At 40.4% G+C, this 22,890-nt stretch overlaps 1 protein-coding gene across 4 annotated transcripts in view; it reads left to right on the plus strand.

Moving 5' to 3' along the window:
* Positions 1–22,890, plus strand: part of enox2 (ecto-NOX disulfide-thiol exchanger 2) — a 290,823-nt gene that overhangs the window by 40,159 nt on the left and 227,774 nt on the right. For 3 of the 4 annotated variants that reach the window (XM_061786742.1, XM_061786746.1, XM_061786743.1), the window contains one exon: positions 12,879–12,960. In XM_061786742.1, coding sequence (XP_061642726.1) covers positions 12,879–12,960 — 82 coding nt within the window. Of the gene's footprint in view, positions 1–12,878; positions 12,961–20,632; positions 20,939–22,890 lie in introns of those variants that run through there. The other variant, XM_061786744.1, reaches the window with a different exon arrangement.

Genomic DNA, 22,890 nt, shown 5'->3' on the forward strand with positions numbered 1-22,890 from the left:
TTGGAATAGAAGACACCCCCATAGTAAAACTAAATACTCAACAAAAATACATACATACTTACATTGTGTATTTAAATACAACACATAATAAGTTATAGCTTTGTTCCTGAAAATTGGCAGTTTAATGCTCGCATGCAGTGAAAAACCTCACGGAATAACAACAATTACCATTAGAAGTCACGGCTCACAGAATTAATATAGTACGTATCTTCAAATAACAAATTTTCACACACAAACTCTGTGGGAACACGTACAGAAAGCTAATATAACAATACTTACAGGCATACATTCTTCATAATCTGAAAAATTTATTATATTAATGAAGTTCAATCGCGACTTTCTTCTTGTACTCTTTTTATCTTAATGTAAGTGTATATGCATGCACCACACTGCCCCTAAGAGGCCAAGTCACACACCGTAGGAACAGTGTTTTATTGTTTGTCATTGGTATTATTTTAATACATTATTATTTTACTTTTTTTTACTTTGTTACTAATGTATTTTGTGATTGCTATTTTAAGTTGAATATAAAGGTGAGTTGTGGTAGTTGAATAAAAACTAAATTTTGAACTTAATGAATAATTGTGTTTATTAATCATTATTTCAACATCAATCAAAATAATCGTGGTTATTACTTTTTCCATAATTGCCCAGCCCTACTTTTTCCTCCCACTGTACATTTTGGATGGATCGTTATTAAAAACAGGCTTGTCTGAAGTAGCAGTACTTCACTGTGTGATATATTGTGCTCTCCTACCTGACATACGTACTTAAGTACTAGAACTGGGCCCAATCTACTGCCATTTATTTTGATTTTACACTACAATCAAACATCCATCCATCCATTTTCTGAGCCGCTTCTCCTCGCTAGGGTCGCGGGCATGCTGGAGCCTATCCCAGCTGTCATCGGGCAGGAGGCGGGGTACACCCTGAACTGGTTGCCAGCCAATCGCAGGGCACATAGGAACAAACAACCATTCGCACTCACAGTCATGCCTATGGGCAATTTAGAGTCTCCAATTAATGCATGTTTTTGGGATGTGGGAGGAAACCGGAGTGCCCGGAGAAAACCCACGCAGGCACGGGGAGAACATGCAAACGCCACACAGGCGGGGCCGGGGATTGAACCCGGGACCTCAGAACTGTGAGGCTGACGCTCTAACCAGTCGTCCACCGTGCCGCCTACAATCAAACAGTAGCCCCTAATTTATAAAGGATATTAATGGAAAATAATAGATGTAATATCCTTGTCTTTTATGGACAGAGGCGGCTGATGGTAATTATAATCACCTTTTAGACTCATACCTCTTTGTCTTACTTTGCCTAATGAAGATTATACACATTAATGCCAGACACTTATTTTAATCCACGCTGTAAAAACATCATTCTGACCTATCTCGTCTGAACAGATGTTGACCAAGTCATGTTCAAACAGTACCCTCTCTATCTGTCCATATATGCAAAAGAGTAATTGATTGCTGCAGTTTCATTTACAGAGTTACAGAGAGCGTATGTTTACCAAATGATAGAGTTTAGTATTTCCACAGTACACTTTGCAACGATAAACACTGATCTGGCTTGTATTTCTACGAGAGATGCACGATAACTATCGGGCCAATATTGGAAAAAAAACTACGTCACACTTATCGGTCCGAAACCGATGCAGAAGCATGGTTGTCGCGGTAGGCCTACACATCTTCCTTTGCAATGTTCGCTCACTGGATAATAAGTTAGATTATCTACAAATGGAATTAACATCTAAACACACAACGGCCCTCCTGCTATAGCTGTGCTGTCCTCATGACATGCAACTATGTGACGCTAGACAGCCAGCGAACTAATAAAGAAAGCTCCGTACACACGGCGTTGTTTTCTTGCTTTTATGGATATCTCTTGTGTTGATACAAATATCAGATAGATATTGGAAAAAAATTACTTCTCAATTTTTTCATTTTTTATTTTTTTAAATCTGCGATATATATTACGATGTAGTAATACAGGATCAGTGTTCGGAAAGTTCATTTTCTACGCGAACTAGTTCAAAGTTCACTTCTTCAAAGTTCACTTCACCATTCCAGAAATAAATTAATTCAGTTCATAGCTCATAATTCAAAATTTGAACTAAGTTCACCATTCCAGAAATGAAGTAGTTCATAGTTCTTTCTTTTTTTTAATTTGTATGTTGCTGACGGTGAGCGGCACGGTAGACGACTGGTTAGCACATCTGCCTCACCAAGTCATCTTACACATCACCATCCAATGCTGTCGAACCACACTCTCCCTTACCACAAATTTACAGTCAGTAACCTCCTTCAGATTATATCGTCTATACAAGATGTAATTCACCTGCGTGCTTCTACCTCCGCTCTTGTAGGTCACCCTATGTTCCTTCCTCTTCTGGAAAAAAGTGTTCACAACAGCCTGGGCTTTACATGATCAGGATTTTTGGGGCCAATCACCGATCACCAATCACCGATCAGCGAGTTTAAAAAAACGATAACCGATCACCGATCCGATCACAAGATGGAGGAATGTGTCTATTTAAATGACCTGTTTATTTACTGTATATACTTGTGTACTTAATTGCTCAAAAAATTATATTTACAATAAATAATGTATCTTTGTTCCTCTATTTATGCCAGTGAGGCATCGTGACAGACAGAACAATTGAATGGTCTTCTATTAGATGGCAGGAAGTAAATACAGTAATTAATGTATCCACTTTTTGTGACATTTTTGTTTGTTGGTGTGCCGTGAGATTTTTTAATGGTAAAGTATATTCCTTGCCTCCATAAAGGTTGGAAATCACTGCTCTAGTCAGATTGTGTATTCTAGTCAGTCAGGTCAAACCAACATTACATGACAGAAATAATGGGTGCTAACTTACTGTAATTAAATTACTTTATTTTTAATTAAATTACTTCACCCACACCGAAACTTTAGAGCATGATTCGACAGAACGCCGGCATGTTTGCGTCCAACCGTTCGTGCTAGCAGTAGCTTTCTAGGCTACATTTTATTGCCTGCTTGTGAGCCGTATCGTATTAAAAGTATGTGAACATACCTCAAGCAAGCCTTAAACGAACGTCTTCTCCTGTCCTGAGCACCGGTGACCACCAACACACGTTTTTCCCAATTTTGTCACAAGATGAAGCCCAATGATCATAAAAAACGGGATGCGGAATACAAGATTTTATTGCAGTAGTCTGACAGTGCAATCGTGAAAGAGCAAATTTGTCCTGTTGTCTGATCCGGGCATTACATATTGCCCGTCTCCGAAGTGTTGTCTGTCCCACACCGCCGAGATATTTTTTATTATTTTGTAATTTTTTAAATAACTTCTTTCGCCGTCAGATAGTTATAGTACTACGTCAAAAGACACGCAACAAGGCGAAAAGTAAACTAGCTTTTGGATTCAAATATACTGTGCACGCGGTGACGCGGAGTAAATGTCTTTTGCGGAGCCGATCAATGACGTCATTGATCGGATCGGCAAATTATGACATTAAAGCCGATCAGCATAAAATGCTAAATATCGGCCGATACCGATCAGCCCGATCAAATCGGTGTAAAGTCTACTACAGCCATTTCCATCCTTTTCTCAAAGTCTACCACCATCTGTCCCTTCAAGTTCCTTTCCTGGATGTCCCCTCGATGTATTTCTAACACTAAAACTACAAATTTGAGAATTGATAATAGAATTGATAAAGACTTGAATCATTAAGCAGTTTCAAAAATGGATTCTGAATCGGAAACATGTTATCAATCCCATTGGATTTCTAAAAATAGATTTTTGTTGTTCCTTCAATATTACTGTTGTCACTCAGAAGTGACAATTCGATTGAGAATGAGGGTCACCTGTAATTTCTGATGTGACTGTTGGCCTCGATAATCAGAGTAATTTTATTGGGGCAAAGTGCTGACTGTGGAGTATAACTGCAGCTTCCAGGGCTAAGGCACAGCAACAGGACAAGCTAACATTAGCATGTGTATTTATTTGTCATTTTTAGCCGTGTATCAATTGTTACGATGATAAATCTGGGACTAAATCCTTTTGGCGTTTGAAAAGCTTCAACCTGAGTATAGCAATATAGTAGGTACTGTGGAATGAAAGAAAAAGCTACGTGAGTGTTAATTAGTACCCCAACAAAACGGTAACAAAAATGTCTAATGTATGCATTTGCTATTAAGATGTACATACACTTTGTGTGATCAGTTACTGAATAAAAAACCGTAGGCCTTCTGAAAAGTTTTTTTCCCCAGTATATTCTTATTTCAAGATAAGAAATAGTGCACTATTCATCCTCTAGCTATGTAAAATTGTTTTTGTGCTCAGCATTTTTCAGCTGTGCTTACATGATGGAGGATGCACTCCTAGCCCCCGCTCAGCCCCTCTGGCCTCTGTGTCCTTAATATGATATATTTTGAGTAACATTGTTTGTGACATGTAGCTTTCCAGTTGCTTGATTTACAATATCCCCTAGTCTTAAATGGATATATATATATATATATATATGTATGTATAAAAAGAGTAAATTTTGGTATCTGGTTATAAGAAGTGTTTCTTGATCAATTTCTATGTTGAATGCATGGACGTGGACATTTGTGACAAACAATCCTATGACCTAATCTTGAAGAAATGCGCCAAGTAGGCATATGACTGCTACTACTTTTAGCTTTTGGCTTCATGCACCACAACACAGATGCACTCTACTGTTAATGTATGAGTATACACTTACGATATAGACCCATTTGGACGAGTTTGTTTGATTTTGCCTTGCCATACCACCTGACTGGATTTAAAATAAAACTTTACGTTACGCAATATATGCACTCATTTAACTGAAAATGCTCCAGGCACTTATTTGTATACTCTTTGACATTGTACACTTGTACAGCGCTTCTGGTCACTAGTTACACAGAAACTTTCCTCAGTTTTGAACTGTAGAATTCCGATTTCTCCTAATAATTTTCTGCTGGGTGATTTAAAAGTTATAGATTTTCCGAATAAATATGCTCAACCAATTCTGTCGCGAAAAAAAACAATAGTATTAAACTGGAAAAATAAATAAACTGTCAACATTAGACAATGGCAAAACCTTGTCAGAGAGTATATAACATTAGAAAACACCTCTGCCAAACGTAATAAGCAAATGGATAACTTTTAAGAAAAGTTCCTTCCATGAAAATGGTGAACCTCGAAGCTTGATTCTGTTTGCCTGGGAAAGAATGTCATACAGAAATGTAAAGTGTAATGTAAATCCAATTTAATGTGACCAAATCATCTCTTGTCATTTTAGACCCCTGTGCACATCATAGGGTCACTTGCATGCACTTTAACGCTATCCTTCTGGATCTGCGGGTTTGGCCTCTGGGGATGCTCACCCTTCCTCGATGTGCCGGCTAAGCAACTCCGTACACTAGTTGACTAACGTGCATGTGATGTGGTGTTCATTCACTAATACGTTCGATAGAAACACTATAGACTTTAATTACGTGTGCTGGGATCACTTATAACAACACAGGTTATACTAACATATCAACTCACAGGTTCTTACAGATGTTTAGACACTAAAAAAGAATCCCACCGCACCACTCGACAGTAGCACTGCCTTGCTCATTTTCCCACATCCTGTCCTTCCCTTTTCTGTCCTCTCTTATCTGCTTCTCTTGGTTAGTTATTGCACCCCCATGGATGTTAGTTATTGCACCCTCCCACCCCACCCCACCCCCCAATCTACAAATAACTGTTGTAATGTTACTGTGTTCAAATATCTAGACTGTCTCACTATTGGGCGGCACGGTGGCCGACTGGTTAGAGCGTCAGCCTCACAGTTCTGAGGTGCGGGGTTCAATCCCCGTCCCCGCCTGTGTGGAGTTTGCATGTTCTCCCCGTGCCTGCGTGGGTTTTCTCCGGGCACTCCGGTTTCCTCCCACATCCCAAAAAACATGCATGAATTGGAGACTCTAAATTGCCCGTAGGCATGACTGTGAGTGCGAATGGTTGTTTGTTCCTATGTGCCCTGCGATTGGCTGGCAACCAGTTCAGGGTGTACCCCGCCTCCTGCCCGATGACAGCTGGGATAGGCTCCAGCACGCCCGCGACCCTAGTGAGGAGAAGCGGCTCAGAAAATGGATGGATGGATGGATGTCTCACTATTGTTCTGGTGTGGTTTTCACCCCTCGTCCCCTTGTCCACTCTGTCCCTCTGTCTGTCCCCTAAAACTATTTTCTGTCCGGGTGCATTTTCAATAAACATCAGAATAATTTAGAAAATAAAAAAATAAGCAGAGGGAGTATTTCAAACTCCCCTATTGCACAGCAAAACTGTTCCAGAACAAAAGCATACAGATCCACCATTCTGCAAGGCCATGCAGCTGAACAGGACAGGTTTAAAAATAAATAAATAAAAATGAAGTAAATTTTTTTAAGTTGTACACCTTCAACTTTTGTTAAAGAAGTTTCACAAAAATATGGCATTTGCCCATCAGTAAATACACTGGAATAAAAAGCTAGTTCAGCTGAGTTGAGTTGGCGGGAAACAGTCACCAGGTGGGCAGGTATAATATATGTTTACGAAAACTATGACACACTGTCTGTGATTTCAAATCCTGTTGCAAGGGGTTTTGGTGTTCAAAGGCTTTTGCATTCAAATGACAAACCGCAAAGAAATCAACCCTAAACCATGTCACAGACTCATTTTGACCTATATTATCCATAAACAAAGCTCGAAATTTTTTTCTTTGAGGAGCAGTTTTGCTAATGTTTTCTTTATTTGCGGAGCAACTTTCTAATTTTGTGGAAGTTTTTTGCAGGTGAATCTCACAGGGACCCGAACCAAGGGTTTTATTAAACAATAAAAATACAACAATATAACGGAGGAGTTGAATGTAGGGCTGCAGCTAAAAAATATTTTAATACTCGAGTATCCTCCTGAAAATTCTATTGCACAATTAAGTAATAGGATAAACAATATTTTTGCTTGGTTAAAGAGCAATTATGAATACAAAAGAGAAAACAAGACCTTTTACTTTATAACGTACGACTAATAGGTTTCCTTTTTTATATAATCAACAGTTTTTATTTCTTAAATTCACATTGTGCATCAAATATAATGGCATTAATTTAGAAAAGTATTAACAGCCTTTGCATCTTCAGTGAAGCAGATAGTATTTTCATATTTTGTGACATATTAAGACATTAGCTTCATGGCTGTACATTTATGAGTTTAGACCAGCTGACTAGGAATAAGACAAATATTCTTTGGACTACTACAAGTTTCGGAAGTGTTCAGTTTGGTCAAACTAAAATGAAGTGTTGCTTTTCAATGTGTTTTTTGAGGGAGAAAATGCTAATTTTAACTCGCATACTGCAATGCGAGACCGCTTGATTTAAGCCTTGCATAAAACAGTAGAAAAAAATGGATTCTGATGGAGGGGGACCTTTAAACAAGTTTATTGTGCTCCCCGTTTTTGAGGGCGCCAAAATACATTGTCTTAATTTTCCGTCACGTCGCTTTGTAGATATCGCCACACGACTGACGTTGCGTAACTTCTCATGTCAAAATAGCCTCATCTTTGCAGGAAAAGATCCAAGTCATGGCTAATTCATGTTCAGTCATGATGTTTACTTATTACTTTTGCTTTCTGTTTACTTCTAAAACTTGCAAATTAAAGTGGAGCAGGAAAAGGATGACTGATAGGCTGATGTCACGCATGTTTCCACCATGTTTGATCGAGTAAATATGCTCACAGCTCATCAACCTGAAATTCATCGCAGTCACTCATCGCGATCATACAGTATAATCCCCCAGCCATAGAGACAGCCAAGGATAGATGTTTTGGAGACAAAGTTAGAGAGCGCAGACTTAGATGGTATGGGCACGTCCCGAGGAAAGATTGTGAGTATATTGGTAGAAGGATGATGAGTATGAAGTTGCCAGGCAAGAGAGCAAGAGGAAGACCTGAGAGAAAGTTGATAGATGTAGTGAGGTAAAACGAGTCATTGCCATTAGAGAGGAGGATGTCGACGATAGGCTTACATGGGAAAGGATGACGTCCTGTAGTGATCCCTAACGGGACAAGCCGAAAGGTAACAAAGAAGATCTATGCGTGAGTCACATCTTGGTCATTTAACTTTAAATCTAGTGTGGTGGTACATTAAGTTAAAAACATAAAACATTTTGCACTGTCCAAATACTCCTGGACTGAACTGGACTGTTTTACTGTACTGTACTAAATTTGCAGATTCCTGAAGTAAAAGCTGTGGTGGAAATTGTGATTATAGACACAGTGATGGAAAAAACATGCTTCTTCAAGCTGATGCCTCCAAGCCTATTTCTTCAGTACACAAAGGTTATGCACAAACTGTACAAATGTATAATCACATCCCGATCAGTCAGCGTTTGACTGCATGAGAAGAAATATGATTCAGAGCAACCTATTTGTCATGCATCCATATGCAGAATACAGTACTGTATGGTTGAGCTTGAACCGCAAGTGCGCTTTTCTTTTCCCCGTGTGGGAGATAAGGTCCTTTATCACAGAGATATGTAGGCTAAGGGAGTCCTACTTTAAAGAAAAGGTATAGAAGAGAGCTGCCTCTTAAGTCACATTGATTTCTTGTGAAGTTGCTATGATTCATCATACTGTTTCTGGAGTTTTGTGGTTCCCGCTGTGGAAACAGATAGATGAATGTGCCTATTGGGGCTAGCATACTTCTCCATCACTATAGGGACTGCTTGATTCTGACAAGCCTCGAAGAACAGAGGAAGGGCTCTGGTCACATTCCATTCACCAATATGAATAATGAACTCAAATTTTTGGGCAAATACACGCACATATACATGGCATATATACATACAATATATATCATATATATATATATATATATATATATATACAAACAAAATTAACTGTGTAATTATAAGAGAAACATTATATCTCATGACTTTTCTGAGGTGGTAAAAGTTATAGTTACTATTCTGCCTACTGATTTACCTGTTAAACTTGAACAGCCATCAATAACAATCGTACATGCAGGAGAAGACGACAGACCAAACAATCATCTTAAATCATTTTGTGAAGCTTGTTCACGTTTGTTCTTCCTGTGAATCACATATATTGGTACGTAAGGATGAGTCTTTAACTAAATGTGCTTGATCAGTTTGTGTGGATGTAGCTCAACTTCTCATACAGTAACTGAACTTGTGTAGGTCGGCCTTCTTAGACCAGCAGGGTGTCCAAACTTTTTTCTCTGAGGGTCACATATGGAAAAATCGAAGGAAGCAAGGGCCACTTTAAAATCCTTCAACTTTAAATTATTAAACATGCTAAAACCATGTGTTATTCACCTTACCACTATACATCTTTACTGATGAGGTAGAACACGTCCTAGTTTTAATCACTACTTTGAAATTTCTCAATACACGTGCTGCAATTCTCGGACAACAGGTCCTGAAGTTGTGGTTGACAAACCGCCTTAAAAATGTTGAGGTGAGTAAAATCAAAATGGTAGTCTGGATTACATATTTTTCTATGCTTCTGACAAATGTAATCTACTGTAAATTGGTTGATCCATAGACATTTTTTCGACCCGCCGCTGGCCAGGTCCCCTGTGTTTTTACGCTGACCCGCCATGATGGCTCATATTTTATCAATTTTATCAACTACAAATGCCTCTTAACTCTGCTATACTGTATATATTCCTTCCTGTATATTTTAACATCTTATGGAGTGTTTCTTGATTCTCAACTCTTATGTATTTGTTTTCACGTGTGAGTGCCAAACTAAACCACACATCACCTGACCACCATCTGCAAATTCTGTTTGGCTCTTGAAAATTATTTTGTAAACCTGGGCCCCTGGCTTTCTATTAGGGCTGCAACGAGTACCGAATGTTTTGAGTATTTCGAGTAGAAAAAGTGCTTGAGGATTTTTTTCCTGCCTCGGGATCCCCTGATTTAACTCCTTCACTGCCAGCCCTCCCAGTTTCATAATATTGGTATATACAGTAGCTGCCTGGTAATGGCATGAAATAGTTAAATTGTGAAGCACAATATGGTTACTGTCATCGTGAGCGAAGGTGAAGGTGACGCAGAACCAGAGTATGCTTGTTTGATTCAAGGAGCGTGAAATAAATGGCAACTATCCGGTAGTTTGCAAGCCAAAAAACAACAACAAAAGAAGAAGTAAAAGATGGTGACGTCAAAGAAAACAAATGCGAGAAAACAGACAAAATTATGAAAGTGTTGGATCATTGCAGACCGACCAGAAAGGCAAACCCCGGTGACGCGACCTTTCTCAAGCAAGACAAACAGTGCAGTGGAAGAACCAAGATGAATCTCGCGCAAATCAGTGAGTTTAATGTTAATGACATTTACTCACATAACGTCAGCCCTCCAGAGGGTTAAGGTTTGTATTAATTATGACTACCGTCAAATTTGTGGCCAGTTTATACCGTGGCGATAAGTAGAGTATGTGTGCGACTATAACACGACTTCATTCAGGGTGCTTGCTTGTCAAGGCACAGTTTTGCTCAGTGATTTACAGTGGCTACAGAAAGTGCATCCCGGGACTCACATAATCTCTAGTGTAAAATGATTTTATTTTGAGATGAGTAAAATTATTATGTATATGTGTGTGTGTGTGTGTATACACATACACACAGTGGGTACGGAAAGTATTCAGACCCCCTTAAATTTTTCACTTTGTTATATTGCAGCCATTTGTTAAAATCATTTAAGTTCGTTTTTTCTTCCCAATGATATAAGCCCTTTGAAAACAGGATAGAAATTAGCTTATAAAAGTGTGAAACAAAGATTCAATAAAAAGCTATCATTTTAACTCTCAACCCACATTATCTTTGTATTAAGACGGTGCTCATCCAAGAATCTTCTCAATAAGCTTCCATAAATCCAGAGCTCAGCTGCCCCCTCGCTCACTCACAACCGCTCCTGTGACCACATCACCGCTGTCCTCCAGAAACTCCACTGGTTCCCCATTCCACAACACATCCAGTTCAAAGTCCTTCTACTCACTCACAACAACCTCCATTAACAGGCCCACTCCTACCTTTCAGACCTTCTGTATCAACACCCCCCCTCGAGTACCCGCTGCTCCTCTGACAACAACTTCCTTTCTCCACGTCACTGGACCAGGCATCAAACCTGGGGGGACAGATCCATCTCCCCACCCCCTGGAATCTGCTCCTAAAACCCTTACGTGACAGCTAAGATCTCTCCACCTTCAAATCTCAATTAAAAACCCCACCTCTTCCAAATTGCTTTTAATTTGTGAATCTCCATCCATCCATTTTCTGAGCCACTTCTCCTCACTAGGGTCGCGGGCATGCTGGAGCCTATCCCAGCTGTCATCGGGCAGGAGGCGGGGTACACCCTGAACTGGTTGCCAGCCAATCGCAGGGCACATAGGAACAAACAACCATTCGCACTCACAGTCATGCCTACGGGCAATTTAGAGTCTCCAATTCATGCATGTTTTTTTGGGATGTGGGAGGAAACCGGAGTGCCCGGAGAAAACCCACGCAGACACGGGGAGAACATGCAAACTCCACACAGGCGGGGCCGGGGATTGAACCCAGGTCCTCAGAACTGTGAGGCTGACGCTCTAACCAGTCGTCCACCGTGCCGCCATTTGTGAATCTGTCATGTTTTATTCCTGTTTTTATTTTGTTTTTATATTATTATTTTATTATCTTAGTGTTTTATTATTTGTAAAGCATCTTTAAGTACCATTTAAAAGTGCTCTATAAAATCAATGACGTCAAAAGACATTTACTCTGCTTTGCCATCGTGTACAGAATATTTAAATCCAAAATCTAGGTTATTTTGAGCCTTGTCGCGTGTCTTTTGACGTAGTACTGTAAATATCTGACCGCCAGTTATTTTTAATAAAAAACATGTCGGCGGTGTGGGACACACAACATGTCTGAGACAGACAACACGTAATCACTGATTACACTGAATACATAACCTGACAACAGAATAGTTTTGAAGGTACTCAGTATACAGTACACAAGTCTATAATGTAAATGTCATTTAAATAGACACTTTGCGCCATCTTGTGATCGGATCAGTGATCTGTTATCGTTTTTTTAAAACTCTGTGATCGGCCCCAAAAATCCTGATCGTGTAAAGCCTATAAAAAAAAATTTGGGGGGGGCGTTCTGCAGACATTTATAATTCCATAACTATGGAAAAAATGCCAATGTTCACAAGATTAGATGGGCCCTTTAAGAACTTGGTAACAAAGTGTACATAACTCAAATTTTCCATCCAGTGGGATATTAAAAATACACTTTTGGTGAAGAAATAAAGCAGTTTCAAGTTACAGTGTCTTCGGGGATCATCTGAAACTTTTCAGAAACTCAAAGAAGCTCCAAATCATTGTGGTACTAGCGCTGGGGCCATTACGAGCATAGTTGGATGAGGTTCAGGGATCAGCATGACCTTCTTAACAGCCCGAGCGCTCTGTTGGCATGATATGACTGATGCAGATTATCATAGCCGGAGAACGGGGACCCTCTTGGTGGAATAAAATGCATCACAGTATTCTTGTGCCAGCATTTTTTGTCTTTTCCTTTCACTGATCCCAGTTGGAGTACAAATAGCGCCGTAAATGGGACCCTCGGAGGGTCGTGCCTCATGGAGGAGTTGAGGAATTACATCCTCTTTTTGTTTTCTGTTTCTATTCAAGACAAAACCCTTTTATTGTGACACTCGAGAGTCCTTGGATGACTGCAGAGTGAACACACTGCATTGCAAAGTTGTGATGTACGAGAATATATTTTTTCTTTATCTGTTTGTGTTTCTATGAACTGAACAAACGGTGGCTCATCAGAAGTTTGTTTTCTTTCAGAAACAGGCCAAAGAAGCTGAAATCAAGCAAGACAACTGTGGCCCAGGCATGTACAAAGACTACAGAGCGAGCAGAGTCACAAGTAAGAGGCCAGGGTGCATGTTTGTTCAGGGTTAGTTCTGCATGAAAACGGAACGTTTTTCATGGGCAATGGGCTCTGTTGACATAGTGGGGATGCTGAGGTGAAACACATAGTGCTGCTCTGGTTTAAAGCTGTTGTTACCAAACATTTCCATCGCTTCTGTCCAATGAAAAGTATGCATTCCCCAGGTTTTTGGAGTTTTTCTTTATTTGGATTGTGTTGAGATAAAATGTCTCTGATAGTCTTTGATAAAAATACATAATGGATAAAGAATTATAGCACAATTTTAGGGGCTGCATTGAATAATCAAATAAATTGAATAATTTGATTACAAAAAAAGGGTTGAAGCAAAATCTCTGCCTCGAGGCTTTGTAGGGATAATTTTTCCATACGGACTAATGTCCCTGTAGTCACACGCACCACTCCGTGGAGAAATAAATTGGCGCAATGGCAGCGAGCCAGGAGGAAAGAGAACCATAAAACACAGAGAATATCTAAAGTTTGAGAACATGTCACACTTAACAAGGCAGATAAAGTGCAATATGTACCGCAACAGCACGTCTACCATCGCCAACACAAGGCAACATATCGATGTTAGCTTTTTTTAATATACCCTACCATCGCTAGTTAGCGTGTAATGTAATGCTCCCTCTAGTATTAAAAATAGACACAACCGCAGGGGCACTTAAAATATTTACTTATTTATTATTACTGGGGTGGTGGTCCCCCTTTTTCATAAATGGGACCGTAGGGTGTGTTCCAACTACAGGGGGATCACACTCCTCAGCCTCCCTGGTAAGGTCTATTCAGGGGTACTGGAGAGAATCTCAGATTCAGGAGGAGCAGTGTGGTTTTCGTCCTGGCCGTGGAACAGTGGACCAGCTCTACACCCTTGGCAGGGTACTCGAGGGTGCATGGAACTTCGCCCAATCAGTCTACAGGTGTTTTGTGGACTTGGAGAAGGCGTTCGACCGTGTCCCTCGGGGGTGCTGTGGGGGGTGCTTCGGGAGTATGGGCTGTTCGGTCCCTGTATGACCGGAGTCAGAGTTTGGTCCGCATATACGGCAGTAAGTCGGACTCGTTTCCGGTGAGGGTTGGACTCCGCCAAGGCTGCCCTTTGTCACCGATTCTGTTTATAACTTTTATGGACAGAATTTCTAGGCGTAGCTGAGGCGTAGAGGGGGTCCGGTTTGGTGGCCTCAGTATTGCATCTCTGCTTTTTGCAGATGATGTGGTTCTGTTGGCTTCACAAGCCGTGACCTCCAACTCTCACTGGAGAGGTTCGCAGCCAAGTGTGAAGCGGCTGGGATGAGAATCAGCACCTCCAAATCTGAGACCATGGTCCTCAGTCGGAAAAGGGTGGCGTGCCCTCTCCGGGTCGGGGATGAGATCCTGCCCCAAGTGGAGGAGTTCAAGTATCTTGGGGTCTTGTTCACGAGTGAGGGAAGAATGGAACGGGAGATCGACAGGCGGATCGGTGCAGCGTCTGCAGTGATGCGGACTTTGTATCGATCCGTCGTGGTAAAGAAGGAGCTAAGCCGAAAGGCGAAGCTCTCGATTTACCGGTCGATCTAAGTTCCTTCCCTCACCTATGGTCACGAGCTGTGGGTCGTGACTGAAAGAACAAGATCCCTGATACAAGCGGCCGAAATGAGTTTCCTCTGCAGGGTGTCCGGGCTCTCCCTTAGAGATAGGGTGGGAAGCTCGGTCATCCGGGAGGATCTTAGAGTAGAGCCGCTGCTCCTCCACATCGAGAGGAGCCAGATGACGTGGCTGTGGCATCTGATTCGGACGCCTCCCTGGTGAGGTGTTCCGGGCACGTCCCACCGGGAGGAGATCCCGGGAACGACCCAGGACACGCTGGAGAGACTACATCCTTCGGCTGGCCTGGGAACTCCTCGGGATCTCCCCGGAAGAGCTGGATGAAGTGGCTGGGGAGAGGGAAGTCTGGGCGTCCCTGCTAAAGCTACTGCCCCCGGAACCCGACCTCGGATAAGCGGTAGAAAATGGATGGATGGATATTATTGTATTTGTTTTATTCTTTATTGTACGAACAGTAAGAGAACAAATGCGTAATAAGCACATTTGTACATGTGCTACCAATGGCCAAAACTCACGCCAGGTCTCAGACACTGTGACAGAAAAAAAAGAAAAAATGAATGAGGCTTTAAAGGGCCTTTTTTGTTGCCAGATGACTGTGTCCTCTCCCATTACTCTTATGCAGCACAATATGGTGGCGATAATGAGCACTCAGTTTGATGCCTGGCCTTTCCTCCTCTTCCTTCTCCTCCTCCTTTCTTCTATTCTGCTCGGCTCACTCTCTTGTAGCCTCTAGCTTTCTTCTCGCTTTTATGCTATACACTTTCTCTGCTGTTTGCCTTCACCGGTCAGGTTTAATTAGTTGCCTGTCAGTTTTCTTTCCTCTCCTGGTGAAGGCTGCCGATTTTATATTCATTTCAGGTCAGTCTGTGTAAAGCTGTTGAGTATCTGTCTTTATCAATCATTCCTTGAATTTAATCAATTGTTTGCAGTACAATCTAGTGGTGTCCCGATCCGATATTTGATATCGGGTAACGGTCTGATAGCGGCACAAAATGAGTATTGGATTATATCGGAATGGACATTAAATGTCCTATATAAGCACTCTAATAAAACATTACAGGGTCTGCTCCAGCACTTTTATCCAGCAGTGCCTCGAACCCACACGATCAGCAAAATAACATGATTGCCAGCGCTGAAATTATGATTATCCAGTTTGTAGCATAGCATACTCAGGAGCATTTACTAGCATTTGACATCCCTACTCCAAACATATTTCGTAAGGATTAAATTTGTCATTAGTGATGATAGAGGCTGAACTTTTAACATTTTCTATAATTGTGATGTGTTCAAGACATTTCTTTTTCATTTTTTCTGTAAATCACTGTTTTTATTAATTTATATGATGTAGTTGCAAGGCAATTTTATTTAGAAAAATAAATGTCTTGAACAAATCACTATTATTAACAAATCACTATTATGTGTTAATTCTGATATTTGTTTTAGTTTTTTGTAAAAACAATAAAAATAAAATAAAGTACTGATAAGAATACCGTTGAAGTCCCAGACTGATTAGCAGTATGGTTAACATTAGCAGTATCTTTAAAGCCTTGACGATACCCCACCCTAGATATGGTATAAGTTTTCCATGTGAATGTTCTGAAGTCCTGTTTTCATGCCAGTGTAGTACTGAGCGGAATAATCCTTGATCTCCCATTGGAAAAAAAATTAACAATCAATAAATTGCTACATTTTGATTTATTTTTTTGGCTTGATATAATGTTATGCCCTGAATGTTATGACCTGCTGTTTCTCCGCCCATGTCATGCTGAGCAGCATAGGCTTTCATTCATTACAGGTAAAATTACCAATTTTTTGGGGGAATAAATGTAATGGGATAGCATAGTTCTCTCCAAATGTTCTGAACTCCTGTTTCAATGCCAGCATTGTGCTGTGCAGAATAATGCCTGCTCGACAAGCAAAATAAAATAAACAATCAATCAAATAGATTTTTTGCTAGGATGAGATAATTTATCTCTGAATGTTCGTAATTCCTGTTTCCATGGTGGTCTAGTATTAATAATTCTGCGCGGATGTATTGTTCACAGCTTCAGTGTTTCTCAATTTTCCATAGCTTTCTTCATGTTGGTGTTCTTAACACAGAAAACAAGCTGAATCAACCAAGCTAAGTGGTATACTCCATTTTGACTAATTTACATCAAGACTCGATCAATTAATTGATTATTATGCCCATTCCAAACTTGTGTTTATCTCCACAAACAAAGTAGTTCTGCATGTTCAGTGATGAACAATACTGCATTCTTTAAGTGCCAGACGGACATCTTTGATCTAGTTACTATATACACTTTATTCACATAAATCAGGCCAGTCGCTAAATTACGGATCTTTTAAATTCCCATGATCTAATATGATATCATTGTGATGCTAATTGGCAGAATGAATCCAGTTTGTTATTCATAAAAGAAGAATGTTCTCGTGGGACAAAAAAAATATATGCAAGTTCTTTGTAATTCATGAAATAGCAGTGAGGGATTTTGGCTTGGTTATTGTTACAAATGTGCTGTGCTTTCCTGAGTCAGACGTATAAAAAGAGGCTACTTATTGATTCAGAACATACATACATTCACATTCAGCAGTGATTGTGACCCACATACTGTATGATGCCGCAGTGACCAACGAACACGGCAACCAATACTTGAGAAAGACTGTAGATCATTTGAAAGCATAATGTGCTTTTTATTGAACTTACTGCACTTGTATGTCGAGACATGCATATACTTAAAAAAACGGTTTCTTGGTAATACTTGAAAGACCTTGCAAGAAACAATGACTGATTCATAGTATGTTTTTGCACAAACAAAATATATTTTGAGAGTCATTGTCCTGTTTGCCAGAATTTTTGGATCACCTAAAAAAAGACTACATTTTTAATAAAATAATAATAATAATAATAATTATTATTATTATTATTTTAATACAAATACAAACCGTCAGATGGAATAGTAATGTAGTAGATACCATGTCTGCCTCACAGTCCTGAGATGTGGGTTCGAATCCACGTTGTAACAATAACAAGTGTGGCGCCTTTTCACCGTGCTTGGGGTTTTTCTCCAGGTACTCCAGCTTCCTCCTAGGTGATCAAAACAGACTAAATTGTCCATAGGTGTGAGTGTGATCAGTTGTTTGTCTATATGTACTCTGGTATAGGTTCCAGTTACCCAACATGACTCTATTGAGGACTATCGGTGTAGAAAATGGTTTGATGGATGGAAAGAATATGGGTCATGAGTACAGAATGGTTCATCATCATGTTAACGTCACATAAACAGTTAGTCAGTGTTAAAAGTAAATTCACAATTTGTTTTCTTAAATTACATTAGTTAACTTTTTTTTTGTACTTGTACAAAAAGAAAGTTAAAGCCTTAAAGCCACTAAGAATGTTAAAGCCTTAAGCAAATCTCCCACTGCGCATCCATCCATCCATTTTCTGAGCCGCTTCTCCTCACTCGGGTCGCGGGCGTGCTGGAGCCTATCCCAGCTATCATCGGGCAGGAGGCGGGGTACACCCTGAACTGGTTGCCAACCAATCGTAGGGCACATACAAACAAACAACCATTCGCACTCACAGTCACACCTACGGGCAATTTAGAGTCTCCAATTAATGCATGTTTTTGGGATGTGGGAGGAAACCGGAGTGCCCGGAGAAAACCTACGCAGGCACGGGGAGAACATGCAAACTCCACACAGGCGGGGCCGGGGATTGAACCCTGTTCCTCAGAACTCTGAGGCGGACGCTCTAACCAGTCGGTCACCGTGCCGCCCACTGCGCATCCATGTAGTGCTATGTGATGGACAGAATTTTATATCCGGAAATGCGTAACCTTACATCCCGATAACGATATACAGTCATGACTGTATTGTCTGTTATATATACTTTGTCTAAAAAAAATCCTTCTGTCACTATTCTGGCATTTAGCAAAACGGAAAACATTTTTTAATCCTAATTGACCTAAAACAGGAAAAGATTAGTCTGAATTCATGTCAGACAGTCAAGAACAAAGGCATGTCTTTTTATAGTAAAAAAAACATTTTCCCCTCAAATTACATAGACATAGCTGCAAAATGTTACGGAGCTTCCATATTTTGTTACGGAAATCACTGACTGTTGACTCGTTACGGCCGTAACACTAATTGTTCCGAGATATTGGGGGAAAAAAAAAAAATCCAGCTTCCACATTGAACAGTTTTTTTTTGTTACCAGGGTCGAAAATAGAATTGGAAAAATGCAAATTAATCCATATTTTTGATGATGGAACGTCGAAATCTCATATATTTTCATTCATTCAGGTTGCAACTGTGTCTGCCATTCCAATGTTGATGTAATAAAAACATTAAAATGACAGATATTGAAGCCATAATTGTTTAACGAAAGTTATTATGACTGTCGCAAGCTAATGTTCATGACTGGTTTTTGAAAATATGGAAATTCATACAAATTTAGACACATTGTTCTGGAAGTGAATTTTTATAGGTTGGCAGCTCTGCATAGGGAAGCGAGATAAATATTGAAACGGAAATGATATCTATCGTCCCGATAATGGGGAAAATGACGTCACACTGATCGGTCTGATATTCATATATAAATATATGTATATATTTTTTTTAAAACTGAACCGATAACAGAAGCTGTCTCATTCAGCGGCACGAAGGTCGCCATCAGCCAGCCAAACGACTGCTGTTGCATTGGCTCGTGACAGTCATTGATATTTTTTACCAAAATTCTTCCCCTACGACACTAAAAATGGTTACTATCTGCAGTAAATTAGGCAGAACAGGATACGTGGTGTAGAAAATGGATGCATAGTTAATAAAGGTTGTGTGATGTGGGCAGTTTGTCTCCTTTTCCAATGTAAAAATATTCAAAATATGAATGCCCAGCATCCTCCTGGAATGGATTGGCACAACTGGTTTGTGGCCAAATACACATCTGCATGTTGTTTGTTTCACAACATTTGAATACAGCTTGGTTATACTGCGACAACAACAGTTATCCATGAAGCAATAATGGCGGCAGTACATATCTTTGGCTCTGACTGATGAGGTAGCATGGGTTATGAGTTGTTTTCCATTTTTGTTTGAGAGCAATTTGCATCAATATTCATGCTGAGGGACAACCTCTGGCCTCCTTTTAGGATTTTGCCTAATCCTGTTTCCAGAACGGATGCTGCTACCACCAAAGAGCTGGAGCAACTCCCCAGTCTCTCGCGTCAAAAAAAGTGTGGCAAACACGTTGCCGCAGCTTAAAACACATTAGCTCCAGTTACTTTTTATGGCGCCTTGTTACTGCACCACAACTCATTAAATTTCACTCGGGTAGGGCCAACGCGCCGGACTGCAAAGCCTGTTTAATGAGATGCGACTTAAGCCGGGGAGTCACCTTAACCTTTTCCCCGGCTGGATGATGATCTGTTCGCCATCCTTCAATGTGCAGGGGAAACAAAGGAAAAGAGTAGGTAATTAGATAAGGAAGGATTTAGGATGATAGAGGTCAAAATTGGACAGATGTGCATTTCTCCGGGGATCCGAGGGGAACAAATATCATTTTTCACTTGAACAACAAACACAACAGTCACTTGATCTGAAAACGGACCACAACAAATACCAATGCAGTCTGTTTTCAACGAGTAGAACCGATTCTGATGATTGTGGAACCCCCCACCCCCTTATATTATTATTATTATTATTATTATACATATTGATACAGCACTCCATATTTACAAAGTCAAATGTGGACGATGTGATTTTGCAAAGGACTCTTAAAAAGGCAGGGGAAAAGACTTCTCCAAGGAAGGCAAATGAAAAAAAGCGCATAATAGTTCGGAAACAGGGTTACTTGTCTCATGTTAAAATTGCAGCACCACAGTCACAGATGAGGCCATGCTTCCATGTAATATGCAGTCATTATTTGTGAATTATTCATTTAGTCAGCATTCCCCATTAAGGCAACAAATGTGTGAAGCAACAGATAAGATCCAAGTGGGTCAACTGTATATGTTTCTGCTTTAATTTGTAAAGTACAACTGCGACCAACATCAACTCCGTCCTCAAAAAGGTCCAGCAGAGGATGTACTTCCTGCGGCTTCTGAGAAAGCACGGCCTGCCACAGGAGTTGCTGAGGCAGTTCTACACAGCGGTCATCGAATCAGTCCTGTGTTCTTCCATCACAGTTTGGTTTGGTGCTGCTACAAAAAAGGACAAACTCCGACTGCAACGGACAATCAAAACTGCTGAAAGGATTGTCGGTACCCGCCTACCCACCCTTGAGGACTTGCACGCTGCCAGAACTAAGACAAGAGCATGCAAAACCTCTCAGACCCTCCACATCCCGGTCACCGGCTCTTCCAGCTCCTTCCCTCAGGTAGGCGCTACCGATCAATGCAAACTAGAACTAGCAGACATTCCAACAGCTTCTTCCCTCTTGCGATCAACTTCTTAAACACCTAACCTACAATTCTATTGCAACATGCTGGCAATTTTTTTGACTTGAGTTTGTTGTCACATTTCTGTGGGCCCAATTATATATTACTCGTGCACTCACTGTAGTAGTATCGCCACGCTGCACTATTTGCATATCTTTTGTTGACCAATACTGGCCACTCATGCCAGAGTAGCATCTGCTCCATTTGCACACTGATTGAGGAGTATCTGCAACATTTGCACAACCAACGTCCCAGATTATCGCGCTACCCGTCACTTTAAACTGCATACACTCCTTGAAGTCTCGGCGCCCTTTGCACAATGGTCATTGCACCGGACTATTGCAATATTAGTCATTCGAACTGCTCTAAGTGCTAGAGGACTCTGCATCTTTTGCACAATTGTCAAAAAAAATAAATAAATAAATGTACCGGCATTACCAGATAACTATTAACCCTTTATTGCTCAGTGACTGTTTTTTTGTCAATGTCTTTATGACTCAAAAGTGTTCTCTGTCAATTGACTGTCTGTTGTCGTACTAGAGCGGCTCCAACTACCGGAGACAAATTCCTTGTGTGTTTTTTGGACATACTTGGCAAATAAAGATGATTCTGATTCTGATTCTGTACAGTGTGTTAGACCTCCCATCTGTTCACATTTAAATGTCATAAAATAATCTAGTCACTTAACAAAACTCAAATAGAATAAAACAATTCACCATTTGATGACACATTGCAGAGATGTAGCCTATAGGGAGGTGGAGAGGAATTTTTAGTGTGCATTGTTCGATAGCGCCAACCTGAGGGATGGAGCTGGAAAATGTGATAACCAGGTGCAGTATGAGCTAGGGTTGGGAACGATCAACCGATGGGACCGGATATGTGTTTGTAAATGCGAAAGATACAACTGTATTGGTAGCAGACTCCATACATGTTGTAAAATCTACCTGGAATCCTTACATACATACATCGGTTGTAGAGCTGTGGACCGGATATTGTGAGGCTAGGAATCAGTTGCCTGAGGCCTCGTGCGTAATGTTATGTACAGCCAAAAACAGCGTGGTGGGTACTACCGACATTACACTTTAACTACATTTCTGTGTCGTGTCACTATTTCAACATCAAATAGCTTTTCAGGGGTTAAGCTACTTTCATGGTCACAGCGATAGCAAAGTAGCGTGCACAGGTGCTACATTTCCTCGGGTAGTTGTAAACATTGAGTGCAACATCATACAAATAGCTTTTCAGGGGTTAAGCTACTTTCGTGGTCACAGCGATAGCAAAGTAGCGTTCACAGGTGCTACATTTCCTCTGGTAGTTGTAAACATTGAATGCAACATCATACTATATATACATACATACTATATCTCAAGTCCACCATCGACACTGACCAGCGGCGAAATGTGTGCCGCATGTTGTAAACATGATGACAATATGGCAAAAGTGGGTATATCTTGGTAATTCCCATTGGCTATACCTCAGGAGACTTTTGCTTTTCTTGAGTCCTCACAATCCACTTATACGTTCCAGTGTTGGTACTGTGCGACCCCAAAAAGAAACTTCATGTAGGACACACAGCTTGGTATGTCCCGAAGCTAACACAACAATCACCAATCGAGCAAAGATACAGACCCTTTCCAAAAAATTTGAATATCATGGAAAAGTTTTTTTTTTCCCATAATTCCATTCAAAAACTTAAACTTTCATACACAATTTTTGTTGAGTTAGGTCTGACAGCTGTTTTAAACTAATTTTTGGGTGCTGAATCCAAAGCTGATCTCGGTTTTTCTCTATCACGTCAAGTTTTTGAACTATAGATCCCCGTTTTCTTAAAAAATATGAAAAATACTGTGCTTAACAGATGAGTGCTTGTTTTACAAAAACATTTAAATAT

Source organism: Phyllopteryx taeniolatus, chromosome 10, assembly GCF_024500385.1.
Source record: "Phyllopteryx taeniolatus isolate TA_2022b chromosome 10, UOR_Ptae_1.2, whole genome shotgun sequence".
NCBI lineage: Eukaryota > Metazoa > Chordata > Actinopteri > Syngnathiformes > Syngnathidae > Phyllopteryx > Phyllopteryx taeniolatus.